This window comes from Apus apus, chromosome 2 (genome assembly GCF_020740795.1).
Source record: "Apus apus isolate bApuApu2 chromosome 2, bApuApu2.pri.cur, whole genome shotgun sequence".
In the NCBI taxonomy this organism is placed as follows: domain Eukaryota; kingdom Metazoa; phylum Chordata; class Aves; order Apodiformes; family Apodidae; genus Apus; species Apus apus.
The window spans coordinates 21,496,964-21,519,529 of NC_067283.1; the positions used below are offsets into that span (position 1 = coordinate 21,496,964).

The following is a 22,566-nucleotide window of genomic DNA, read 5'->3' on the forward strand; positions in this document are numbered from 1 at the left end:
CTTCAGGAACAAGAAGACTGCAGTAAGGTCTCCCTGGAGCTTCTTCTTCTCCAGGCTTAAAAACTTCAACTCTCTCAGCCTGTCTTCATAAAAGAGGTGTTTCAGCCCTCTGATCATCTTCATGGCCCTCCTTTGGGCTCGCTCCGGGAGCTCTGTGTCCTCCTTATGTTGGAGATCCTACAGCTTGAGATGCTTAGAGACGCTACGCAGTTAATTTTATCGAGCCACTTCACCTTTCTCTACAGCTCCTGATGTGTTGCGGGCACCTTGAGATAGCAGTTCATTCTGCTGAACTCCATCTAATGCTTGTGGTACATAGTGCTGCCAGTCAGAACTTCTCTCTTGTGCTGACTGTTTGCTCTGGTATGTTCTACCTGAATGTCTGCTTAGCTGGCACAAGAATGAAACAAGTTGTAAGCATTACTTTTGGTAAACTTGACTATTCTTTCTCTGGGATTTGTAAAAATCCTACCACTTTGAAAGCTAACAGACTTCCAAGGACTTAACCATCTCCTCCACGTGACACCTTACAAATCTTAAACATAGTTAAAGGGTGACTTCAGGTGAACACACAACTTGCTGGACAGGTAGCAGATACCTGCCTTGCTCTGAGGAAGAGAAGACAGGCAGAAACTTCTGCAGGGAGACTTGAATGGAGGTAAACTTGACTGTCTGAGAACTGAGCCTGAGGAGGGTGACGTGCTTCAGCATGAGCACCAGAATTAAAAGATAAGTAGCTAACCCATGTCTAGCTATGAGTCTTATTTGTAGACTTGACTAGTAGAGCAAGAAGATAGGGTGATTGGATGTGTCCAAGAAAAACATGTTCAGGTTGACTTTAACTATTCAAGAAAAATCCAGAGTACACCATTTGTTTAAAGCAGCTTTAGTTTTCAAAATACCAGTTTAAGGATTGCCACTAATCTAAATTTGTATTATATTAAATATCAAGTTTTAATTACTTATTCTTTTCTAAAGTAGCCCTTAGATGAGCAGGCTGCAGGTGTATCTGTTCTCTCAGGCAAAGGATTCTGTCAGCCTTTCTAATTGGTATGTTTGGGTTTCTTTTTTTTATTGGGAAGGTAGAACTGCTGCTTCTCCTGCGAAGTAGCTCACCAAGTCTGAAACTTACTGTTCTTCACAAATTGATGTAGACATTTAAATAGTCAGCACACACTTTCAAAAGGCTAAATTTCAAGTTCATATTACCGTACTTGACACTGTTGACCTAATCTTTTAAGCTATGTAATTAATTGTCTTAGCAGATAGTTCTTAAAATGACTAGAAAGCTGGTGGCAGTGACACTTGACATGCTACACTAAGGTCATATTAGCATCTTCTACTAGTTTTCTGCCATTTAATTGAGTGGTCTGCTTACTGTTTTTCCTGCTGTTTAGCGTAAATATGTCCATCTGGAAGAATAAATAAACATAAAAACTGGATGTGCATATTTTTGTGTAACCATAGTTTGTATTTTTGCCAGCAAACTATTAAAAGTAAGTCAAGTTTCATTAGCAACTATGAGGACTGCACTATTCAGTCCATCATTCTGCCTAGAATATTTTTGTGGCATGTTTTTTGTTAATATTTTCAGTATGCTGTTCATACTGCTGGTGCTTGTGCATTTACATATCTAAATGATTCATTATCAGAAATACTCAAATCCACATTGATTTTTCTGGAGAATATTAGGCTGGATTTTTTCAGCTGTCTGGTGCTGTGCTAATGGAAGAGTCTTGAACTGGCTGCTTCTGCGCTGTGTAACTTCTAAAACAGTTGAGTCGGCTTGATGAGAACTTCTTGTGATTAAAAATCAGAACCAAACTCTAGGGGATGCTAAATAGCTGTGGTTCTGCAGTCTTGTTGAACTGTGTAATTGACAAACCTGGGATGATTCCACTCCGGGGTCTCCTGTGACAATCCAGTAGAAAGCAGAGGGAGAAAGTGAGTATGTGCATTTTTTCTTAACGTAATGTAGGCATTTGGGCCAGTGTCCCCATATGTTGTACTGGGAGTTTTTCGTTCCATCATTTAGTGATTTAGAACCTTCTATTCGGAATACAGCTGAGAAGCAAAATTAAAGACAGACATGCATATACTATTAGCTTGGATAGGTTGTCTGATCCTGACCCAGTTGTCTTTTGAATCCCTTGACTAACATAAAATATAAATGGAATAGAAGTTCTGACAAATGTTCCTCAAACTTAAGGAAATTAGCAGCGGAATTAGAGATTCGCCCTTCACTGTGGTGGATTAACTTGGGTAGATGTGACTGAGTTGTCTTTGTAAGTTTTTGGTGGCTGTAAAAGTTATTTGACTTGCCGATCTGAGTTGATTAATTGATGTTGTTATTACTTGGGGAATCTCTTCAGAGATTGTAGCTTTTGTGTCATTATCTGGTTGTACCTGGAGTTCATGTACGTTTCTCCTACGGGTGCAAATACTGGTATTATATAACTTGTCCATTAGAGGTCACTGTTTAAATATCTTTAGCAGTTTCTTTCGTGGTAAGAGCGTCTCGTGGTAGCAGTTTAGCTTGCCTGGTACGTAGTGGTGGACAGCAGCTTAGTTTTTGCTGTTCTCAGTCTCCTTAACCCCAGGTGATCCCGTGCTCATCAGCCTTACAGCATTCTTATATTGCCTTTACATTTTCTCAAAAGTTGTCTGCTATTCATGAGTCACTCCAAATAGTTTTCCATCCTTCTACTCTCATGCTCTGATTCCTTACCCAATATCACTAAATGTCTGAATGATGAGAGATCTGGAACAGCTGTGTTTTTTCTCAAACCTCCCCTTTATTACCTGATGTTGTGTTCTCTGTCTTCCTTTCCTCTGAGCAGCTTACTGCTTCTTTGCTCTAACATCTTCTAAATTGTCCTTCTCTCTGTGCATGACCAGCACAGAAGCCTTGTCCTTTCATTGCTGTAAACCCTCTTGACTGTGTCCTTGGTCTTATTTAACATGCTGCTAAACTCCCTTGGTGTCGTTTTTATATTAGAACCTGTCCTTTGTAAGTCACCTTTCTGACTGTAGTGTGTGCCTAGATGTATTGGAGGTAGTCCAGAAACAGCAACACCGCATCTGTCTGCCCACAATTCCTTCCCAGTCGAGCTGCTTTGTCTTCTCCAGACTGTCAGAATGTGTTGTGGTGTCTCCCACTGGCATTGTCTCACACTTTGCATTTTACCTGGTGTCAGGTTGTTTCTATTGCAAACTTGCTGATTTCAGGAGGGAACTAGATGCCCATATACTCTTTATTCTTTGTTGCTTCTTGTATTCTTCTCTACTTTCTTCTGGTAAGTCATTCCACACTGTTGTACTGACATGATACACCCCAAAATGGTGCAAGTAAGCTGTCTGCATAATGAAACTCGAGTTGTATCCAAAGCATGAGGCTTCCACCTGACTGGTCTCTCAACTGTACTTGGGAGGGGTGCTTTACATTTATTGTAAGGCGCTTTTTTTTGTTATATTTTCTTAATTTATTTTTACTTCCTATTTCTGGTACAGAGATCTCTGAAAGGAAGTATCTTTGTAAATGCAGTGCACAGGGGGACATGAGAAGGAGAGAAAAGGACATCCCTATACATATGCCTTACTAAGTTTGTGACATCTGAGTTCTGCACAAATACCTTGTTAGCGTTCTTCTCTTCTCCCTGAAAAAAAATTCCAAACCTTTGGTTCTGAAAAAGTACTCATCTTTTGGGTCCTGGGGATGGCCTTCTCCTGTGCCTTTAAGAGTTCTTTCAAGTATGACCAACCTTGCTGGGCCCTTTGCCCTTCAGAACTGTCTCCTAAGGGACACTCTCAACCATGCTCTGAAACAAGCCAAAGTCTGCCCTTCGTAAGTCCAAGGTGGCAGTTCTACTGTCGCCCCCCCCCCCCCCCCCATGTGCTTCTCCACTAATTGAAAACTCTTGTTTTGTGACCATTCTGCCCAAGACAACCTCCAGCCTTTACATCCAGCACAAGACCTTCTCTAAATAAGCAGCAGGTCCAGCAGGGCATTTTCCCTAGTTGGCTCCCTCACCAGCTGTGTCAGGAAGTTGTCTTCCACACAGTCCAGGAACCTCCGGGACTGTTCCCTCTCTGCTGTGTTATATTTCCATTAGACATCTGGGAAGCTGAAGTCCCCCACGAGAACAAGGGCTAGCTATTGCAACACCCCTGCCAGCTGCTTACAGAGTATTTCATCAGCCTCTACATCCTGATTGGGGATCTATAACGAACTCCCACCATGATGTCTGCCTTACTGGCTTTGCCCTTGATTCTTACCTATAAACACTCCACACTGTCATTCATAACATTAAGTTCTATGCATTCAAATCTATCCCTAACATAGAGGGCCACTCCACCACCTCTCCTTCTTTTTCTATCCCTTCTGAAAAGTTGGTAGCCATCAATTACAGCACTCCAGGTGTGTGAGTCTTCCCACCACATTTCTGTGATGGCAGCTATATAACAGTTTTCTTGCTGTACACTGGCCTCTTGGTCCTCTGTCGCCTGTGCTGTGTGCATTGGTGTAGATGCACTTCAGCTGGGCTGATTGTCCTGCCACTTCTTTGGGGGTACAAGCCCTGATTCCCATCTGACCACACTCAGACACTCCATGGTTACCCATCTATCACTAACCCTTGTGTCTTTGCTGCCACATGGATCACTGTCCCCTACCTCCATTGAGACAGCAGACCCTAGGACCTTGCTAGCACGCTTACCCACAAGCACTGGCATGCAGCTCTCAGGCTCCTCTCTGGTAAGCCTGGTTTCATCCTCATCCCCTTCAAACCTAGTGTAAAGTTCTTTCAGTGAGCCCTGCTAACCGTTGTCCCAGGATCCTTCTTCCCCTTTGGGTTAGGCTTTCCCCACTTGTTGCCAGCATGCCTGGTGTCCTGTAGATCAACCTGTGACTGAAAAAACCAAAGTCCTGCCAGTTACACCAGTCCCGGAGCCAGGAGTTAATCTGTTGGCTCTTTCTGTTTATCCCCTCATCAATCCCTGCAACTGATGGGATAGAGGAGAGCACCACTTGTGCTCTTGTTCCTTTAGCCAGCCTTCCCAGGGTCCTGAAGTCTCTCTTCATTCCCCTTGGACTTCTGGTAGCTACCTCATTACTGCCTACCTGAAATATCACTAACAGGTAGTAATTTGAGAACTTAACTAGGGTTAGGGAGTTTTCTCCATACAACCTTAATCCAGACCCCAGGGAAGCAGCTGACTTCCCTAATTTGTGGTAACGTGGTTTCTCTTGTTTAGTAGGAATACCTGCTGTAGCTGGAACTGAACTGTAGTCAGCTGCAGCCTGAGATGAGCTAACATAGAGGTGCAGGGAGCTTTCCCATACAGACTTGAAGAAGTGGCTTTAAGTACTGGGTATAGGGTGCCCAAACAAGGGGCAAGTTTAATTCATTCCCAGCTCTGGGGGCTGGAACAAGAGCATAATGTGGAAGCACTTGTGCTGACTGCTTTTGAGCAGTTTTTACTGCGTCCTCTTCCTGCATGTGTGTTTAGAGGACAGGATGGTGTCTCTGATAAGCAGCGTCAGCATGGCAGTCTGTGATGCTTGAGTGGGGGTGAGAGTCAGTTGATCCAAACAGCAATGAAAAATAGTCTTACGGGAGTTCTTAGAAACCTTTTAGTAGTATAAAAAGTGTGAACTACTAATGCTGTCCAAGACAACAAACTGAAATAATGGTCTGTTTGTTACTCGGTGAAAGCTGGTTTTGTAAACAAGCACTGCCGAGGTGCATGAGTAGATTCCTGAGGAAGAGGCTGCAGTGACCTTGGTCTGAGGGGTAATCTATAGTATCTGTTCAGGACCTGAGGCTCAGGGCATCTTTGATTAGTCCCTCTTGTAAACTGCAGAATAGACTGAAGTAAAGAGAATACTGAGGGAGGGGAAGGTGAACAGCTAGTTTGCTTTAACTAAAGCTGGCTGCTGTGCAGTAGTGTGAAACTCTGAAAAGATCATGCTCAAACAACTTAAACACCTGAATGAAACTTACTGAGATTTGGTGAGACTATCTGAAGTTGCTTTTGGTGGAAGCCTGATAATAAATCTCAATTTAACATTATCAGCTAAAGTTCTTTAGTCCTGCAGAGATTATTTTTCTTAACCATTCCCTGGAGTTGAAATATCAACATATACAGATAATCTGACCTGTAACAAGGGAATGTAGCTTGTGTTCTTCAACTTTTTGCATGTGTACCACCTGTTGTTTTTTTTTTTTTCTCTTGACAAAAAATAGCAAAGCATCTTGGCTGAACTGTGCACTCATCATGAATGAGTTATTGAAGCTGAAGATGCCGTTGTCCACTACAGTACTTGCATGTCATGCTGTTTCTAAAAACTTGGTTAATGCCCTGTTTTCCTCAAAATTATTTGCAGAAATGAAGGAGCATATTTACATCTGTATTTTTATACCCATCCTCACTTGAACAGTACTGTTCCTTACTGCTGTAAAAAAGCTATCAAACATCAGATTTTTGTGAGCCATTTTGGTGTGGTTTCAGTTCTTTGCTGTTAGGTATTTTGTTGTCAACCTATTAATCTCTTCTTAACTTCAGTGCCTGGTTTCTAGTATTTCTTTCCAAATTTTTAATTGCATCTTAAGCCTTCTTTTCAGAGAAGAACCCATTTGTCCTTTGTCTTCACTAGATGTCACTTGATTCTCAGTCTCTTCTCAGCCTTTCTCCTTAGACTCTAGCTTCTAAATTAAACACTGTTTGTTGATAAATTGCTTTGTTAGCACACTAGCACATCAGTGAGCTGTAGTATAATTTAAACATGTTCATAAGAACATTTTCTTAACTGCAGTACTTCTGTGGATAATTACAAAAAAGAACTATGCTGGTTTCTGGAAAGAGATGAAAATTAAGGAGACAAGTTTGATTTTAATGTTTTCAGTGTGAGGAAGGTTAGTATCTAGCTGTGGAAGGGGAGGGCAAAAGGAGAAACTTGAACTGCATAGTGTGTATATTAAGCACTGTGTGCTTCACTTGGGATCAGAATTCTCTCCAGTGAGCTGCCAAGTATGATATCAGCATGCCTATGAATATTTAAAACTAAAACTCTTGTGTTCTCTCTGCTAATTCCTCTTTCATCTTGGTGAAGCTGACTGCTTCTTTCTCAGCACCACAGAACTCTTGTCAAATTAATCTAAACATGACTCCAACTCTATGAGTACAGTTATATTGGATGTACAGAATGCATTATATATTTATTATTGTAAATTCTTCCTCCCCCATGAAATGTAACATTTCATGTCTTTATGACCTTTACTCTAAGGGCTCCTTACTCATGAAAAGTTCCTGTTGACGCTAACTGGATTAGAAAGAGTCTGCAGAAGAGGGTTTATTACATTGTGTAGCCCACAGGATTTATTTTAGGCTTAAGAAGTAGGTGCTTGCTCTTGGCAAGAAACCTTACCTGAGTTCTACAATGGAGTGATAGCACTCTCAGAGGACTGTATCAAGTTCTTTTTATTCTGTGTGACTCCTGACCAGGTTTTAAGTGGAACAGTTTAATTAGAAACTGGCATAGTCTTATAAAATCTCTTTTCTGACAAGCAGTGCTATTTTAATAGCTCTTCTGGATAAATATTCCCTTATAACTTGGAAAGGTTTGGAGTACTACTGAACGTCATGTTCCTAGGTACTGTGAAATAGTTTAATTAACTAAAGAAACATTCTGAAAAAACATGGATGCTGCAGCTTCAAGTTTCTAAAGATATGCCAAAATAAAACTAATCATATTTTAAATAATTAAAATTCTTATTTCACTTGATGTCTAATTCAAAAGTCACTAAATTCAGTGGGAGGTTTGTTGTAGCCTTTGAATTGTGTTTGTTGAGGAGATGGTAAGCTTACTCGTGCACAGCTGTATGAATAAACAGGTATTGCAGATACCATTTTCCAGGCAGCAGTGGGACAGTGTTTATTTTGAACATCAGTGTTAAGGTATAAATGAACTTAGATGTTTAACGCAGTTTACATACCGTATATTCCTCTCATGGAGACTTACATTTTTACTAGATCGTTTCACTTGTCCAGTCGGGTAGTTTATTGATGCTTGTCACGTTTTTCAGCTGAGGATTCCTGTTGTTTTCTGGTGCTTCACGGACGCTTTAAGAGAAATAATCCTGGAGATTATCTGCAGAAATAGAGAGTTTCTGAAGCCTATGTGTTTTCAACTGAATGAAAGGTCTTGTCACTGCAAAGCGGAACTGGAAGGGAAAAAATGCACGTCCTTCTCTTCCGTTTTCTCTGTTCTTCCTCCTTTGTCAGAGGTTGGATGCGCAAAAGGAGCTGGATCCAGGTGTCAGTTTTAGGTAGTGGTATGAGAACCACTTGACTTCCTGCTTTATGAGAAAGGGTTTCATCTGAGACGCTTAACTCCTAGCTGCTTTAAGTGGTTTAAATGTTCATAGCACCTTGTGCTGCCTGATAGCTGGTGCCAGTAAAGGGTCCCATCACACCGTTGTCTGTTTTCCAACAGAGGGCAGCATCAGACCTCTAGTAAAGATAGATGTCTAGTGTTGGCTTCTGGCTCTTTGTCTGGAGGGAGAACTAAGGTCCCGATCGAGGATACTTGGGTGTGGAGTTTCATAGGCATTGAATAGTAGCATTTAATCCTTCTCACATGTGTCTGGGAAATCATACCAAAACTTTGGAACAACCACTGCTTATGTAGGAATAAAATGTAATAACTTGCCTTGAGTGGAAGTCTGCTCTGATGAGAATATATTTTAGTGCCTAAAAAGTTGCTGCAACTAACTTTAGGGCAAAAATCCCTATATTTGATTTTAAATGCTTTGAAGTATAACAAATTGCCAATCCTTATTTCCAGGAGCACGATCAAAGTCCTCATGTGCAGCCTTGTAGACCCTCTCACTCTCAACCCAGCTCTTGAGATCAAGCTGAAGTCTCTAGTTGTCATAGTGAAATGCTGTGTGCATTTTCCAGTATTGAACAAGGAAAAGGAGGCTGTTCCTGATCTTGTGAAATGAGTCTTAATATGAATGGGGCTTCATGATGTGGCTGAAACATCACAGGGGAATGCAAAGGCTTTGGGCTGCTGAATTTTACTAGCATTTGCTGAGGGGGAGTTTAGTTGTTAATGACACTGGGCAGCAGATGGTCTTAGAAGAGTTGTTAAGACGCTGTGGATTGTACTGTAAATATGTGGGTGAGTGGAACCAGGATGCTGACAGTTCACTCTTACAGCTCATCATGAGAAGGTGACTCGAGTGGAATTTGGTATTGCCAGAACATGCATTTCTTGGTATTTGGTGGCGTGATATCTATCTGGGAAGAATTTTGTGAATTAGCAGTGGAATAGTAGTCAGGATGCACTTAGTCGTGTGAAGTTGAGGACAGAGAACAGCATGTGCTTAGTCAGCCTTGCTTGACCACTGCTGGTCTTTAGACCTGAAGGTACTGAATCTGTGTGGTTTGGTTAGAAGAGCAGTACAGGAGCTAATTCTGGTGTTCTGATTTTCTTTGAATTCAAGAGAGTATTCATCCCTATTACAAATTAAATTGTTGAACCAGAAAATAAGCTGTTACAGTAAAAAGTCCTTTCTCCCTACCACAAGTCTGGTCTTGACCTAGTCTTCGGTTTTTCCTTCTCATGAAATACCTCCAGCCTGTCCATCCAAACAAAAAAAAATCGGTTGTGAATTGGAGCTTTTTTTTTTTTAATTTATTTAGCAGGGTGAGACACAGAGTATGTTATTCAAATACTTTGCTAAATTTTTAGCCTTTTTCTCACCTCAGCCTGCTTACCCTTTCAGCTTTGAGTATGGCTTGAAGAAAATAACGATACAAAGTAACCTAAGTGTGATTCACAACACAAAATACGGTATGTGGGAATTACACAGATATATCAGAAACTTAGCAGACAGTGTGCAAGGACACAGTTCCTGTTGTTCCCTAGGGACACTTTACTCACACTTGTGCCCTGGCAAATGAAAACAAAATTTAAAATCCCTGATAAACCAGCCAATGGAAGTTGAGTTTTTGCCCTATGTTTGCACGTAGGATGAGCAGGTAGAATTTGAGACTCCTCAACTGTGTAATAATTCATTGAAACTAGGGAATCTCTTGATGCTGTGATGTTCAGTGCAAGTGTAATCTTCATGAAAAAATCTCTGGAAGCAATTTTTCTTCCTTTTTTTCTAGGTGTCACCTTTTCCTGAGTAGTTTAATGGATTTTTTAAATTATTCTGTGTTTGGTTTGTTTTTTGGGTTTTGTTATTTGGTTGTTGTTGTTGTTTTTAAATTAAGATGGCTCTTCACCTTCTTCCTTGAAATTATTCTTCCTCTCTCCAGAGTCTCCTAACTTAAGTCAGAAGTGAGATACAAGCTTAAAAATTCCACTGTGAATAAAACTGAATGTAAGGTACCTGTTAACCAGCACTGGTTCAACTGAAACGCACATTAGGTATTGCTGGCTGCCCTCCCGTGAGGGGAGCACTAACAAATGGTCTCTGTAGTCTGACAGCTTCTGTGGTCCAGCCGCAGAGCAAAATCAAGGAAGTTTCATGAGCTTCCTGTCTTTGTAGTGATAGTATTGTCCTTGGTGTAAGATCTACTTTTTTAGTCAGCTTTGAGAAATTTCAGTGTCTTGGATAACAGCTTCTGAATTTCATTGTTGTCTTGTGATGGTGTTCAACCTGAGTAATTGGAATACAGAATTGACACATAGGCAGTCAAGTTGACGGTAGGTTTGTTAAGTTTGGCTTCCTGAATGTCAGGCTCTTGTTTCAGTATTCCCACAGCAGAGCTCTGCATTACATTTAGCATGACTTTTAATGTTAAGTTTAACTCTCTCCCCACACCTTTTTTTGCCGCCCCCCTCCACCCCACTGCCCCCCCCTCTCCCCCCCCCCCCGTAGAGTGTAATCTCTTATACTGTCAAAAAGACCAAAACCTTCATACCAAATTTTTATTTTACACATCAATAGTGTGACTCCAGGAGAATTGTATTTGGTCTTTCTATTGTTTAGCCTTTGACTAAACTAAAACCTTTATTTGTTAGTGCTTCTTATTTCTAGGCTTGCACAAACTTAATATCTGAGAAGAGCAGAAGCGTGGTTTGCCAGTCCCTTGCATCTCGTCAAAGTCAAATTATAAAGTCTTTTCTGAAAGGAAAACATTTTAATACTGGTAATTGCTGTTCTGGTGAAATATTGAGGCTGGAAACAGCTGAATGATGTCAATTAAAATTAGCTGTTAACTTCTGCTAGGGAATAATTTAAAATGACGGTAGTAGTACATTATCCCTTATTTTCTGAAATCACATGATTCTTGCCGTCATTGTGTGACAGATAAGCATGGACCAGTTTGAAAATATTGCAAAGGGAAGGCTTTTAAATGTTCAGTGCCTTAATGACTTTAGAAAAAAAAGTCTGCGAAAAGTCTCCTGCAATGAATATGATCCTCAACAGTAGTATTTATGTAGTGTCATCAGTGTTTGTTAGGGATCCCATTATTGTTCACAATGTAATTAGGGTTATAATCTAGTAAATGTGACATAGTATAATGTTCTGCTTTATAAACATTATTGACTCCATTTTAAGGCTGAGATTGCCTCATGCCAACAAATAAAAGAAAATCATGGCCTCATAAAAGCCTCTAATTATTTAGATGTGCACTCTGTGGGTTCCTGATGCAAAGTTGAGACTGAACCACAATGAATATTGAACACAGGTGCGAGCTTCAGTGCAGGTGATTTGCCAGTCTCCTTTTATGTAAAACTCAGCTGTCTGCTTAAGTCTCACTGACTTTAAAGGGGAATAGATGCAAATCTGAATAGCTTTTTCAGCTCATTCACACAGGTATATACATGTTGTGCTTTTGCCTTACTTTTTTGGTTTCTAGATACTAACCAGTTACTGATTTGTTGGTAATACAATGCGGCCATTTATGTGTATTGATTAGTTAGTTATTCAGTCATGCAAAATGACTGAAAATGGGCTTTACTAGACAGTTAATCTCTTAGGGCTGAACTCAGTTTTTTTAATTTTTTTTTTGTAAATTTTGTTGTATCTTAAATCAACAAGAATTTGGATAATAGCAGTAAGCAGAATGGGCCATCACTAAAAATGAGGTTTTATTTCTTCTTTGCTGTTAAATACCTTTAATGAAACTAATGTCTTGATGTAATTGCTTGTATCATTTACGTTTTCAACTCAAATGAAGAAATGGTCAGTGTCTTAGGTTCTGCTCTTCTGAGCCCTGTGTGTGTGCTACATGACCTCACAGAGTGGCCTGCCTCTCTTTCTTAGCTTATGAGAGCAGTTGTTGTCCTTGTGTCTCTTTGCCATGGTCTTTGTTAGTGAAAATGTTTTTAATTACTGGTAATAACTTTTCAACAAAGTGACTGCCCTTGGCAATGAGAACAGGTTCCAGGTAGGAGGCTTTTTTGATATAAACTCTGCTTTTATTGCAATAGCTATTAGATGCTGTCCCTGCTGTCAGCCACTGTACAACCAGAGCAAAGGACAGTGCTAGTAGAGCATCTGTAGTCTCTGTGTCTTGCTCCAATTGCAGTCTCTCACTGTGGAAACTTTCCCACAGCTGTGCCAGCAAACATCGCAGACCTGAGAAACATAGAAGTGCTCAACTTCTTCAACAACCAGATTGAGGAGCTGCCTACACAGATTAGCAGCCTTCAGAAGCTCAAACACCTGAATCTTGGGTGCGTATCTTAATGCAAAAATTTGTTGCAATAGAGGTACTGTCAAACGTTGTCACAGCTGCACCTGGAACTTCTTTTTGCTGTTAAAGTTTCTTTTGGAAAGTGTTTGTGAGGATGACTTGGCAATTATGGCTTCAGAGTGTTCAGCTAGCTTCCTGGATAATTGTATAACTAAAAGTGATCAAGCACTTACTCTGGTGCACTGATAACCATTTTAGGACAACAGCAACTCACATTCATCTAAAACTGAAGTAAAACTTAACAATTATTGAATTTTACTTCCCTAGCAACTGTCTCTTAATTCTGTGATTGCTGTGTAAGAGCCAGACTCTATTTTCTGTTTGGTTTTGTTTGTGTACATTGTTGTGGGGCTTTTGTTATTTTTTTGTTGTTGTTGTTTTTGTTTGCTGTTTTTTTGTTTGTTCATTTTTTTGTGTTTTCTTTTTTAAATAAAAGAATGTTAATTTGCCATGTTAATTTAGGACTTAAATTCCAAAGTTCCAAAGTTTGGATTAAAGACATTTCAATTTGTATTAGAACTGTAAAAGGAAATTTTTACATGTGGTCTGCATTTAATACAAAGGGCTGGTATTGACTAAATTTGAGCCAGAGGCATTCCTATTAAGTGTTCAGATATTATATTCCGGTAGGATTGGTGCTACATTATAGTAACTACAATTGCAGAAGGATTTCTTGATTTACTAAGAAAATAAATGTAAAGCACCGAATCTTTTTAAAACTAAGTAGGCATATTAAAGTGTAACTTACAAAAGCACTGGTAGGGGTAAGCTTTAGCTTTATAGGCTTCTCGTAGAAAGAATGTTTGTATTTTATACAATCAAACTTCTGAACACTATCACTTGAGTATTTTTTACTATTTTAAACACCAAATTAATTTTGTCTAGGCTCTGTGTATCCTGCTTCAAATACTTTTGTAAAGTGCTGATACTGAATTGCATCTTGAACTGTTGGAATGCCAATAAATGTTCTAATGATGATCTGTCTTCTCTAGTCTTTATTTGGTCACTTTAGATCTCTGGAATGCCTTAGTTTGAACCTGGAATTGCTTTTCAGAGCAAATATTAATTCATGAACAGGATTCTATATGTATAGCACTGTGGCACCTCTCTTCTTTGTGCTTCATGTTTCAACTGTGGCTGTTGACATAACAGACAGGATCCCTTACAAGTGCATTACTTTTGGGCATAGTTAAGGTAGTGAGAGATAAAAAAAGGTCTGCATCGCAGAAGGTTTCCTCAGTATCTTGTAGCATCAACCCCTTTGCAAAACAAAAGGGAAGCTTGTTGTAGATTACACTTTTTAGAAATGAAACTCCTGTTGCCTGTAATATTCCTACTAGTTGAAGTGAATATTGATGTTATTTTTTCCCTCTTTACCTTTACAGCATGAACAGGTTAAACACCTTGCCAAGGGGATTTGGCTCTTTACCAGCTCTGGAGGTTCTTGACTTGACTTACAACAACTTAAATGAAAATTCTCTACCAGGAAATTTCTTCTACCTGAGTAAGAAACTCTTCTAAAAACTCTATAAATCTTCATGATATGATGCTTTGCTTTCTGCAGTTGAAATGTATTTGATGGAGATCAAACTCCAATTGAATTTTTCTGATATTTTATGTTTTTCTTTGAGTATCTCTTGAATATTTCTACATAGCTCAGCAATATTTATCACTGATATGCAGTCACATGACACCATTGGACACGAGAAGACTTGATTAGTAATTGTATATCATTTTTATTCTGAGAAATGTTCCTTTGGGTCCTATACGCAGTTTAAACTTCATGAAAGCTTGCAAGCCTCAAGAGAAAGTAAACTGCTTTGCAAGGCAACTGTTGACTCTAGAAATAACTGCGTTCCTGAGGGTTCATTACTGAAATAGTTTTAACAGCATGTGGATGTTGAAGTGTCCAGTGTATTAAAAAATATGCTAAGGTTACAAAGCTTGGCACAGAAATGTTAGAGCTAAGCTGACCATTGCATGTTCAATACACACACTCAGAGTTAAAATAAAGGGTATTGTAATGCATATGGGCAGAAGGGATGCATTATGGTTGCATTATGAGTTCTGGTGCTTTTTGGATTTCAGTGACTCTGCTACCTTACTGGTCTTTTCTGTGTACTGTGCTGACGTGGCGTCAGGATCAGTGCGTTTCAACAGCAGGTGTGACAGGCGAAGGAAGGGGAACCAGTGTTGCTGTCTGAGAGATTTTGTGATAGTTACCTGGCAGAGGGAAGTTTTTAAGTCAGCATTATTAAAAGTGGTCACATATAATGAAATGAAAAGAGGAGGAGAAGTAAACTGCTTAAGACAAATGGGATCTCCTCTTTGGTGGGGAGGAGAGGTTTTGCTGACCTTCCTGACCTCCTGCTGCTGCGCCCAACAGTTCATTGTGAGTCTCAATTTTAATTTTTTTTTCTCAACACATGCTTACAGCTACATGGTTGTGCTGGCTCATCTCTTTTTCTGTGTATTTCATAGAGACCAACCATGGAAATTACAAATGATACAATTTGAGTTTTCTGTATTGCTATTTTTTAAGGTCTCTTTCCTAGTTTTAAGCTATGCTTTCTGTAGAGCTTAATATAGGTGTGCATTTGTCCCAAAAACTTGGGTGATTTTTTTGGAATGTTTGTTTAGGATACAAATTGATGTAATAAATAAGAATTGGGGGTACTGAAGAGTAATGACTGAATTCTGACAACTGAGCATTGAGTCTATATGGCAGAACCCGCCAGAGTCTACTGTTGTAGAAATTGTTAATTGTGCAAGTCCTTTTGTATATAGATGTTTTCCTGAACTCACCAAAAATACAATAAGCCAGTAAATCTAAGTTGGACCTGCTTGTTATTATTGTGAGCCCTGGGTATGTCAAAGGCTTTTCACCAAGTCAGGATTATTAATCAAAGCTGACTCCCTTTTATCGATTAGACCTCAAATGGTTGGGTTATATGCCACACTGTTTATATATTGCTATTTAATTTGCAGCCACTCTGCGTGCACTCTATCTAAGTGACAACGATTTTGAAATCCTGCCTCCAGATATTGGGAAGCTCACAAAGTTGCAGATAGTAAGTAATTTATCTAAATTCTTGGAAAATCAATTTACTTTCGCAACACTTGTAGAAATAGAAGCTAGTCAATTTGAGGAGTAGTAGGGTATGCTTGCAGGAATAGACTGCTACACCTGGAACTCTTTCTTGTTTGCCAGCAGACACTTGTAAATAAATTGGAAAAATTGAGGGTTTAGCGGAAGGGTGGGGGGCAGAGGGTGTAGAGTTCTGTGTTAGACTGCTTTATGGTAGTCAAAAATTGTTCTGACTACTTTATATTCACTCTTAGCTGAGTCTTAGAGACAATGACCTGGTATCACTGCCTAAAGAAATTGGTGAGCTCACTCAGCTTAAGGAACTTCATATCCAGGGAAATCGTCTCACTGTGCTGCCCCCAGAACTGGGTAAGATTATGGATATCGTTTGTTTATTTGAATAATAATGATAATGATCCGCACTGCTTCCTCTACAATGAAACCAGCTATTAAACTCTAGGAAGGTATTATGCTTAAGTCATCATTGCTGCTAATATTTGCTTTCCCCTGAGAAACACTCCTACAATATATGCAGGAGGAGCCAAAGGATGATGTGTGTTTGGTTTTTCATTTTTTACACGTCACATTTTCTTTTTGTATTACTACACCTGACTGCCAATCTGTGTATAGCATCTTGCTTTATATAACATATCATAAATATTGGGTCTGCAAAGCTGTTCTTGTCTCTGGCTGGGTTTTGAGAATGCTATATGGATCAGCCAAAATTATGTTATGCAAAAATTATAGAAGTAGAAGTGGGTTTTTTGTGACCATTCCTCTAAATATGGAAGTTTGATCAACTAGAGTAAAATATAGCTAAATTAGAAGAAACCAGCTCTGTTTCAGCAGCCTGCCTTTCTTAGTGAGTTGACAGTTTTTTCACTTAAAGCAGTGGACCTGGTTAATGTACTTTGAATTTGTCATACTGGCTATTTAAATATCACGACAAGTGGCATCTTTCAACCTATAATGTAGTTTTTCTTTGAAACTTAAGTATTGATTTTACTGAATTTGTACTGCAGTATTCCATTTTATGTCAGGGGCATTAAGTTCAGCAGAAGTTGTGACTGGTTGCCCCAAGCCAGATTTAGTTTCAGATCTTTCTTAAAGATTGCCATAAAATATTTTGTTGGGAATAATGTAGCTGTATCAATTACCTGTTCTTGAAACATCTATTATGCAAGGTTTGTTCTATCTTTCTTGTTATTGTGGGCTGTATATAGGGAAGCTTCTCTGTTTCTGCTCGTATTTCCCAAATAATAGTTTCCAAAACTCAGAAAGATGGTGACTGAATTTAGCATGAAAAGCAAAATTATTTGTTGACGTAAGAGCTTCATTCAACCCTTTAGAGAGTGTGGTAGCTGAGTGCATAAATGTGACAGTCTGCAATGTATGTTTTTTGTTTTGTAGAGGAAAGTGGTTTTTTTAATGAGGTGGGGGAAGATGCTTGTTTTGACTCTTACTTGTTTACCCACCATGGGTTTTTTTGCCTTAATGCTGCACACTGTATGATGCTGATGTTTTTTATTGTTTTTTTTTTCTCACTGGTAGATGAAAGTTGCTCTCATTTCCTTAATTCCTTATTCTTTGACACAAGTATATTTCTTTAGCTTTTTTGTCAGAGTAATATTTATTTATAAAGTCCCTTTCTGAAATGTTTCTGCTGTTGAAGCATGTAATACTGGTAAATGTCCTTTTGTGTAGCTTCCTAAATTATAGCCCCATTTTTTTCTAGACAGTGGAAGTTAAATGCTGCACTGAGTCTGTCGCCTTCTGTGGCTAATTAAATGTTCTAAACATGCTGCTGCCTTACAATCATAACATCAAATTCACTTTTAGAGATTTTATCCAAATCAAATGGAAATATTTGAAACAAAATTATTGATGTTTATTTTTCACTAACCTGCAAATTCAGGATGGCTGAGAGAAGCATTTGTCCTTTCAGTTAACATTTGTTTGCATTACAGAAAAACAGCATAATCTGGTAGAGAAAGGACATGATGTTTTTGCCCCATCTGATCAGGGTGAGGTGCATTGACACAGCTTAAATCCTTGTCACCTCCAATTCTTTATTACTCAAATATTGTTCTATAATTTATACTTTTCTCTCTGTGTATTAATTTGCCAATGTTCCATTTTATGGTCTTACCCAACATCCTCATTTGTTATCAGTTGATATAATTTCTACCGCAGTCTATACCATGTGTAGCACTAGAATTATCTCAAATAATTAAAATAGCCCAGCTAGATTTTGGGGTATATTTCCAGAGAACATTACACTGAAATCTGGATTTGTGACTTGGGCAACATACAAGCATATTTACTGTGTAAAGCAATGTTCTTGCTTATTTGTTAAACATCAAGGCAAACTTTTAATGAATGGATTTTAGTAACTGGAGCACCAGGCTGGGCTGTGGTGAGCCTGTTTCAGATGAGGTGGGAGCAGGCCATAGGCAAGCATGAATCTGCTGAATGATTAGGAAAATCACTTCATCACTGCAGCCCTGTTGTCCCTTCTGCAAACCAGGGCAGCGCCTTTGCAGACAGTTAAAGTCTGCCAGTGAAAGGTGATGATGCGAGTCGTACACGCTAGTGGATGGACTGCTAATTCCATAGTCGCCATCCGAGGGAAAAATAATTTTATCTGCTTTTTGAGTTCTCCCTCGTAAATTTTTAAAATTGAATTATAATGTAAGGAGAACTATCCAAATAGTTTGTGCTGTGCGTGTTGGATTAATAGCTTTTCAATGAGCAAGTCCTATTTGTGTTAATTGCCGGTACTGCTATTCCATTCAAAGTAAACAATCTTTCCTGTCTCATTATCACTTTCATAATTAAAGGTGCTGAAGGCTTTTGCGTGGCTTAGTTTGGGCAATGGTGGACAGCAGTGAGCCATTAGATGTTCATTTACCCCGGAGATGGGCACAAAATAAACACCAGAATAAAACAGTGTAGTAGAATGAGAAGGGGAGGAGTACATTAAACTGCTTTTTAAAGGTAAAGGAAACAAGTGCAGAAGAAGTTACAGGGAGCAGGGTATGAGAAAAGGCCACCAACAGCCATTGGGATCACAGTTTTGGAATGGAGAGAGATACGAGTAAATAAAACCCTGCAGTCTGCTTTTGATTTCACTTGACATGCTTGAGCATGGTACGCACCAATAAAAGGGCTGGGGAGATCAGTATTACCCTCCTTTGTGTTTAGCATAGAATACCCATCACAAATTTAAGAAAAATATTCTTGCTCAGGAGGAAAAGAGGGGTCTAGAAGAGTGCACAGGTGCTCTGGGTGTGAGTGCTTGTCTGTAAATACAGTACATGTGAGTGATGAATGCAGGAAATGGCCGGGAGTAGGTGGGGGGGAATTTGCAGCTTGTTTTTATCATTTGTCTCTCAAAAACCCTTTCATGAGGAATGGTGGTGGGCAGTCATATATAAACTTCAAAGAAGCACTGGCATTTTTTTCCCTAGCATTTAAAAGGTTATGTGCTGCATTGCGAGACAAATAAATCATGATTCATTGCAACAACAGAGTTGCAGTCAGTTACATAAATTGCCAAGGCAGCACTAAATCTGTCACTTTGTGTGTTCTGAACATTTAACAATTGGAACAGTGTTTGGAAAGAAAGCTGAGTAAAAACAAGAATCACATAAAGTGGCAGATGCAATTAATAAGATCAGTTATGGTGTTTTAAGTTCATTGTATGGTCATGTGGGTGGACCCATGTGTGCCACATAAAAGATTTTCTTAACAGAGTCAGGCATGTAAGAGCAGTATATGGTGCAGAATATTCACAAAGTTGTAGCTAAATGTGAACAGCCACCCAGAGAATTTAACTAGCTTATCTATAGGTTTGCATTTTTGATGTGGAAACAAATGGCATGATTTTTAAAACCCAGATTCTAATGTTAACTGTCTTCATTACCCTGCCGCCAACACACGTGTGCGCACGTGTACGTGGAGTTCTCTCTTGTTTATGCATATGGGAAGAACAGGGATTTCTAGGGATGCATTTTTAAGTACCAGCCTCATTTTCCAAAACTGAGTGTCGGCATCAATGGTTTTTTAAGTATATTATTCAATACTATTTTAGTTTATCAAGTAATTTCCTTATGTAAAGGGAGACACTATCAAAACTGTGAAGTTAGGTATATGCTTAATGTGGAAAATTCAAGCTCTTTAAAAAAAGAAAAAAACTTGATGGGGTAAGTAGCCATGTTTCTTTTTTAGGAGAGTGTAACATTTTGTAAATTAAATCTGTCAGAATGGTTAAGTATTTCTTTCATCATTTTTTGCTTTTAAACAGCTAAATTATTGTCTCTGGATAAAGGATTGGCTTTAAATAGAAAGTTCAAGGAAGGTGTCAAAGTTTCAATATCGCCATCACAGAAAGACATTTTAAAATTTAGGCTTTTGAAATTATTCTAGAATTTATGAATTAATATTATATTATGCAAAGTAGTTGCTGCAGTTGTTTGTTCAAGTTAATATTAATCGAAATAGCAGTTTACATAGGTAATTATAATAGGCACATGCAAACATAGGAATCACTTACTTCACAAAAGATATTTCTTTCCTAAATATACTTGACATAAACACCAACCTTTTCTTATTTCAGTGTAAACTGTCACTGCACTCCACTTGTGCCACAGCACAACGCTGCTCACACCTACAAATGCAGGTCTGGTGCTTGTTGAAAGACAAGCATCCTTGTCCATCCTTGGGCTCTTTGGACACCAGCTCTGAACACTGGAGCAACTAATTGACACCTTATCATTTTTTTAAAAAGTACCTGTTTCTACTTTTGGAGCTAAGGCAAAGGTGGTACAAGAAAACAAGGAGCTTTACTTAACTTCCTAGTGGATAAACAAAATAACTTGTTTTCTGTGACTATTGATTTAGCAGTTATTAATTAAGGAATAGTAGAAAAATGTACTTAATGAGGTAAGACAGATTATTTCAGTAAGAAAAGCATCTCTGAAAATTTGTGAATATTCTAATTGTGTTTACTATTCTACACTTATTTGAAGTTAAAAAACAAACAAAAAGCCACAACCAAAACCCACCACTTTATGTGCGGTGAGAAACTGGGCTGATTCTGCACAGTACTTGATAGAAGTTGAGGTGGATGGGAAGAGGTAACTGTGCAGCTTCATTGTGTGCAGAAAGATGTTTTCTATAGCCCATCACTTAGATTTACACCACAGGCATTCATTTTCTTACACTACTGTAATTCTTGCCAAACTTCCCAAGATTCAAATGTGGTCTTACATTAGTTTTTAAAATATGCAAGTCCTACTGTCATTTCTCAAATGACTACAGTCTGTGCATTGGCTTTCGTGATATTGACTGTACTCTGACTATAAATACCATGAGGGTAATAATGATGTTTCTGTCAGCAAATATTTCATCTGTTCTCTCAGAGCTGTGGTAGGTTAGAGTACTGTAATTAGAGCCAATCTGAGCAAATGTTGTATTTTGTTGTTAAATTTGATTCATTTTACGTGTTTCATGGCACTGAAAAGCGGTTTCGCACTTCTGAGTACTTGGCAACCTGTGTTTGAATGGAAGCTTCAGAGGTGCAGGGCAGTGAATCCTTTTTGAACTAATATTTTTAAATTAACTAGATTTTGATGTGATAGGACCCTTCAAAGAGAACGCTCGGTTGAATTCCCATGTAATTGAGAATCCCTGGGGAGTTTCTGAGGTTGGAAAAAATGTGCAATATATTTCAAAATAAATTGGAATGTTGATCTTCTAAGCCTGTAATACTTCCTGTACCATTAAAACATCTTTGATGTTAAACTACTTTGACATCACGCTAATTCCCTTTGTACCAAAAACCCTCTGCTGCATAGTGTGTTCCTGAGGTTCCCTCACTGGGAATACTTAGCGGTGACTGTTGGTTTGACCGTCGAGATCCCAATTGGTGCTGGACATTGTACACAGAACAGTGAAGGACATGGTATTTCCAGCACAACATGTCACCTTTCAAAGAAAGAAATCGGTGAAATTTAGTAATACTTATAGGTCTTCTAATAAATTATCTCTCTCTTGCATTAGGAGTGTGGGAGAAATTAATTTAATGCAGTTGTCAGTAATTTGAAATAATTCTAGAATATAGAAAATATTTTCAAGTAATTTCTTGGATTTTTGTCAAAATGCTGGTTCTTCTGCTCTTCCCCTTAGCTACCCACATGACAGCATCAGGCGGGCTGGTTGCCTTGGTACCTGAAGTCTGTATGTGGTGGAGTTTGGCTGTTGAAACAGCACCATTTAAGTACAAACCATTAGCCACATAGAGGTTGGCTGGGAGTACCTTGTGTGCTGCCTTGAATAAGTTTCTGTGTTGTGGCTTTCGTCTGTCTATGTTGATATTATTTACTCTTTCTACTAGTTATCCTCCTAAGGTCAGGTTTGTTGTGTGGAGTGATGGTAGAAAATGCCAGGGCTCTCCCCTTGTTCCCAGCAAGGAAAACACTCCTCCTGTCACCTGAATATGGAAATGTGAGTTGCCCAGCCTGGTTAGGTCTATATTCTGCTTGTACTTAATACCTGATATGTAGTTTAAGGTAGAATTTCAGCATTTCATCTGTTCTGTCATCTTTCCCAGGCTTCATCTTCAGTCCTGACACATTCTGTAGTGGTAGTCTCCTTATGCCAGACTCCCTGTTACACTTCAGTATAATGACTCTGGCTGACCTTTGCTACAGTGCTGGAATTTCATATAAATATCTCAGAACTAATTTCACTTTGTT

General features: G+C 38.9%; 1 protein-coding gene across 3 annotated transcripts in view; it reads left to right on the forward strand.

The window, feature by feature from the left end:
- RSU1 (Ras suppressor protein 1) overlaps positions 1-22,566 on the forward strand; it is a 105,732-nt gene that overhangs the window by 14,233 nt on the left and 68,933 nt on the right. For all 3 annotated transcript variants that reach the window (XM_051611669.1, XM_051611667.1, XM_051611668.1), the window contains 4 exons: positions 12,580-12,700; positions 14,106-14,224; positions 15,709-15,791; positions 16,063-16,177. In XM_051611669.1, the coding sequence (XP_051467629.1) occupies positions 12,580-12,700; positions 14,106-14,224; positions 15,709-15,791; positions 16,063-16,177 (438 nt within the window). The remainder of the gene's footprint in view (positions 1-12,579; positions 12,701-14,105; positions 14,225-15,708; positions 15,792-16,062; positions 16,178-22,566) is intronic.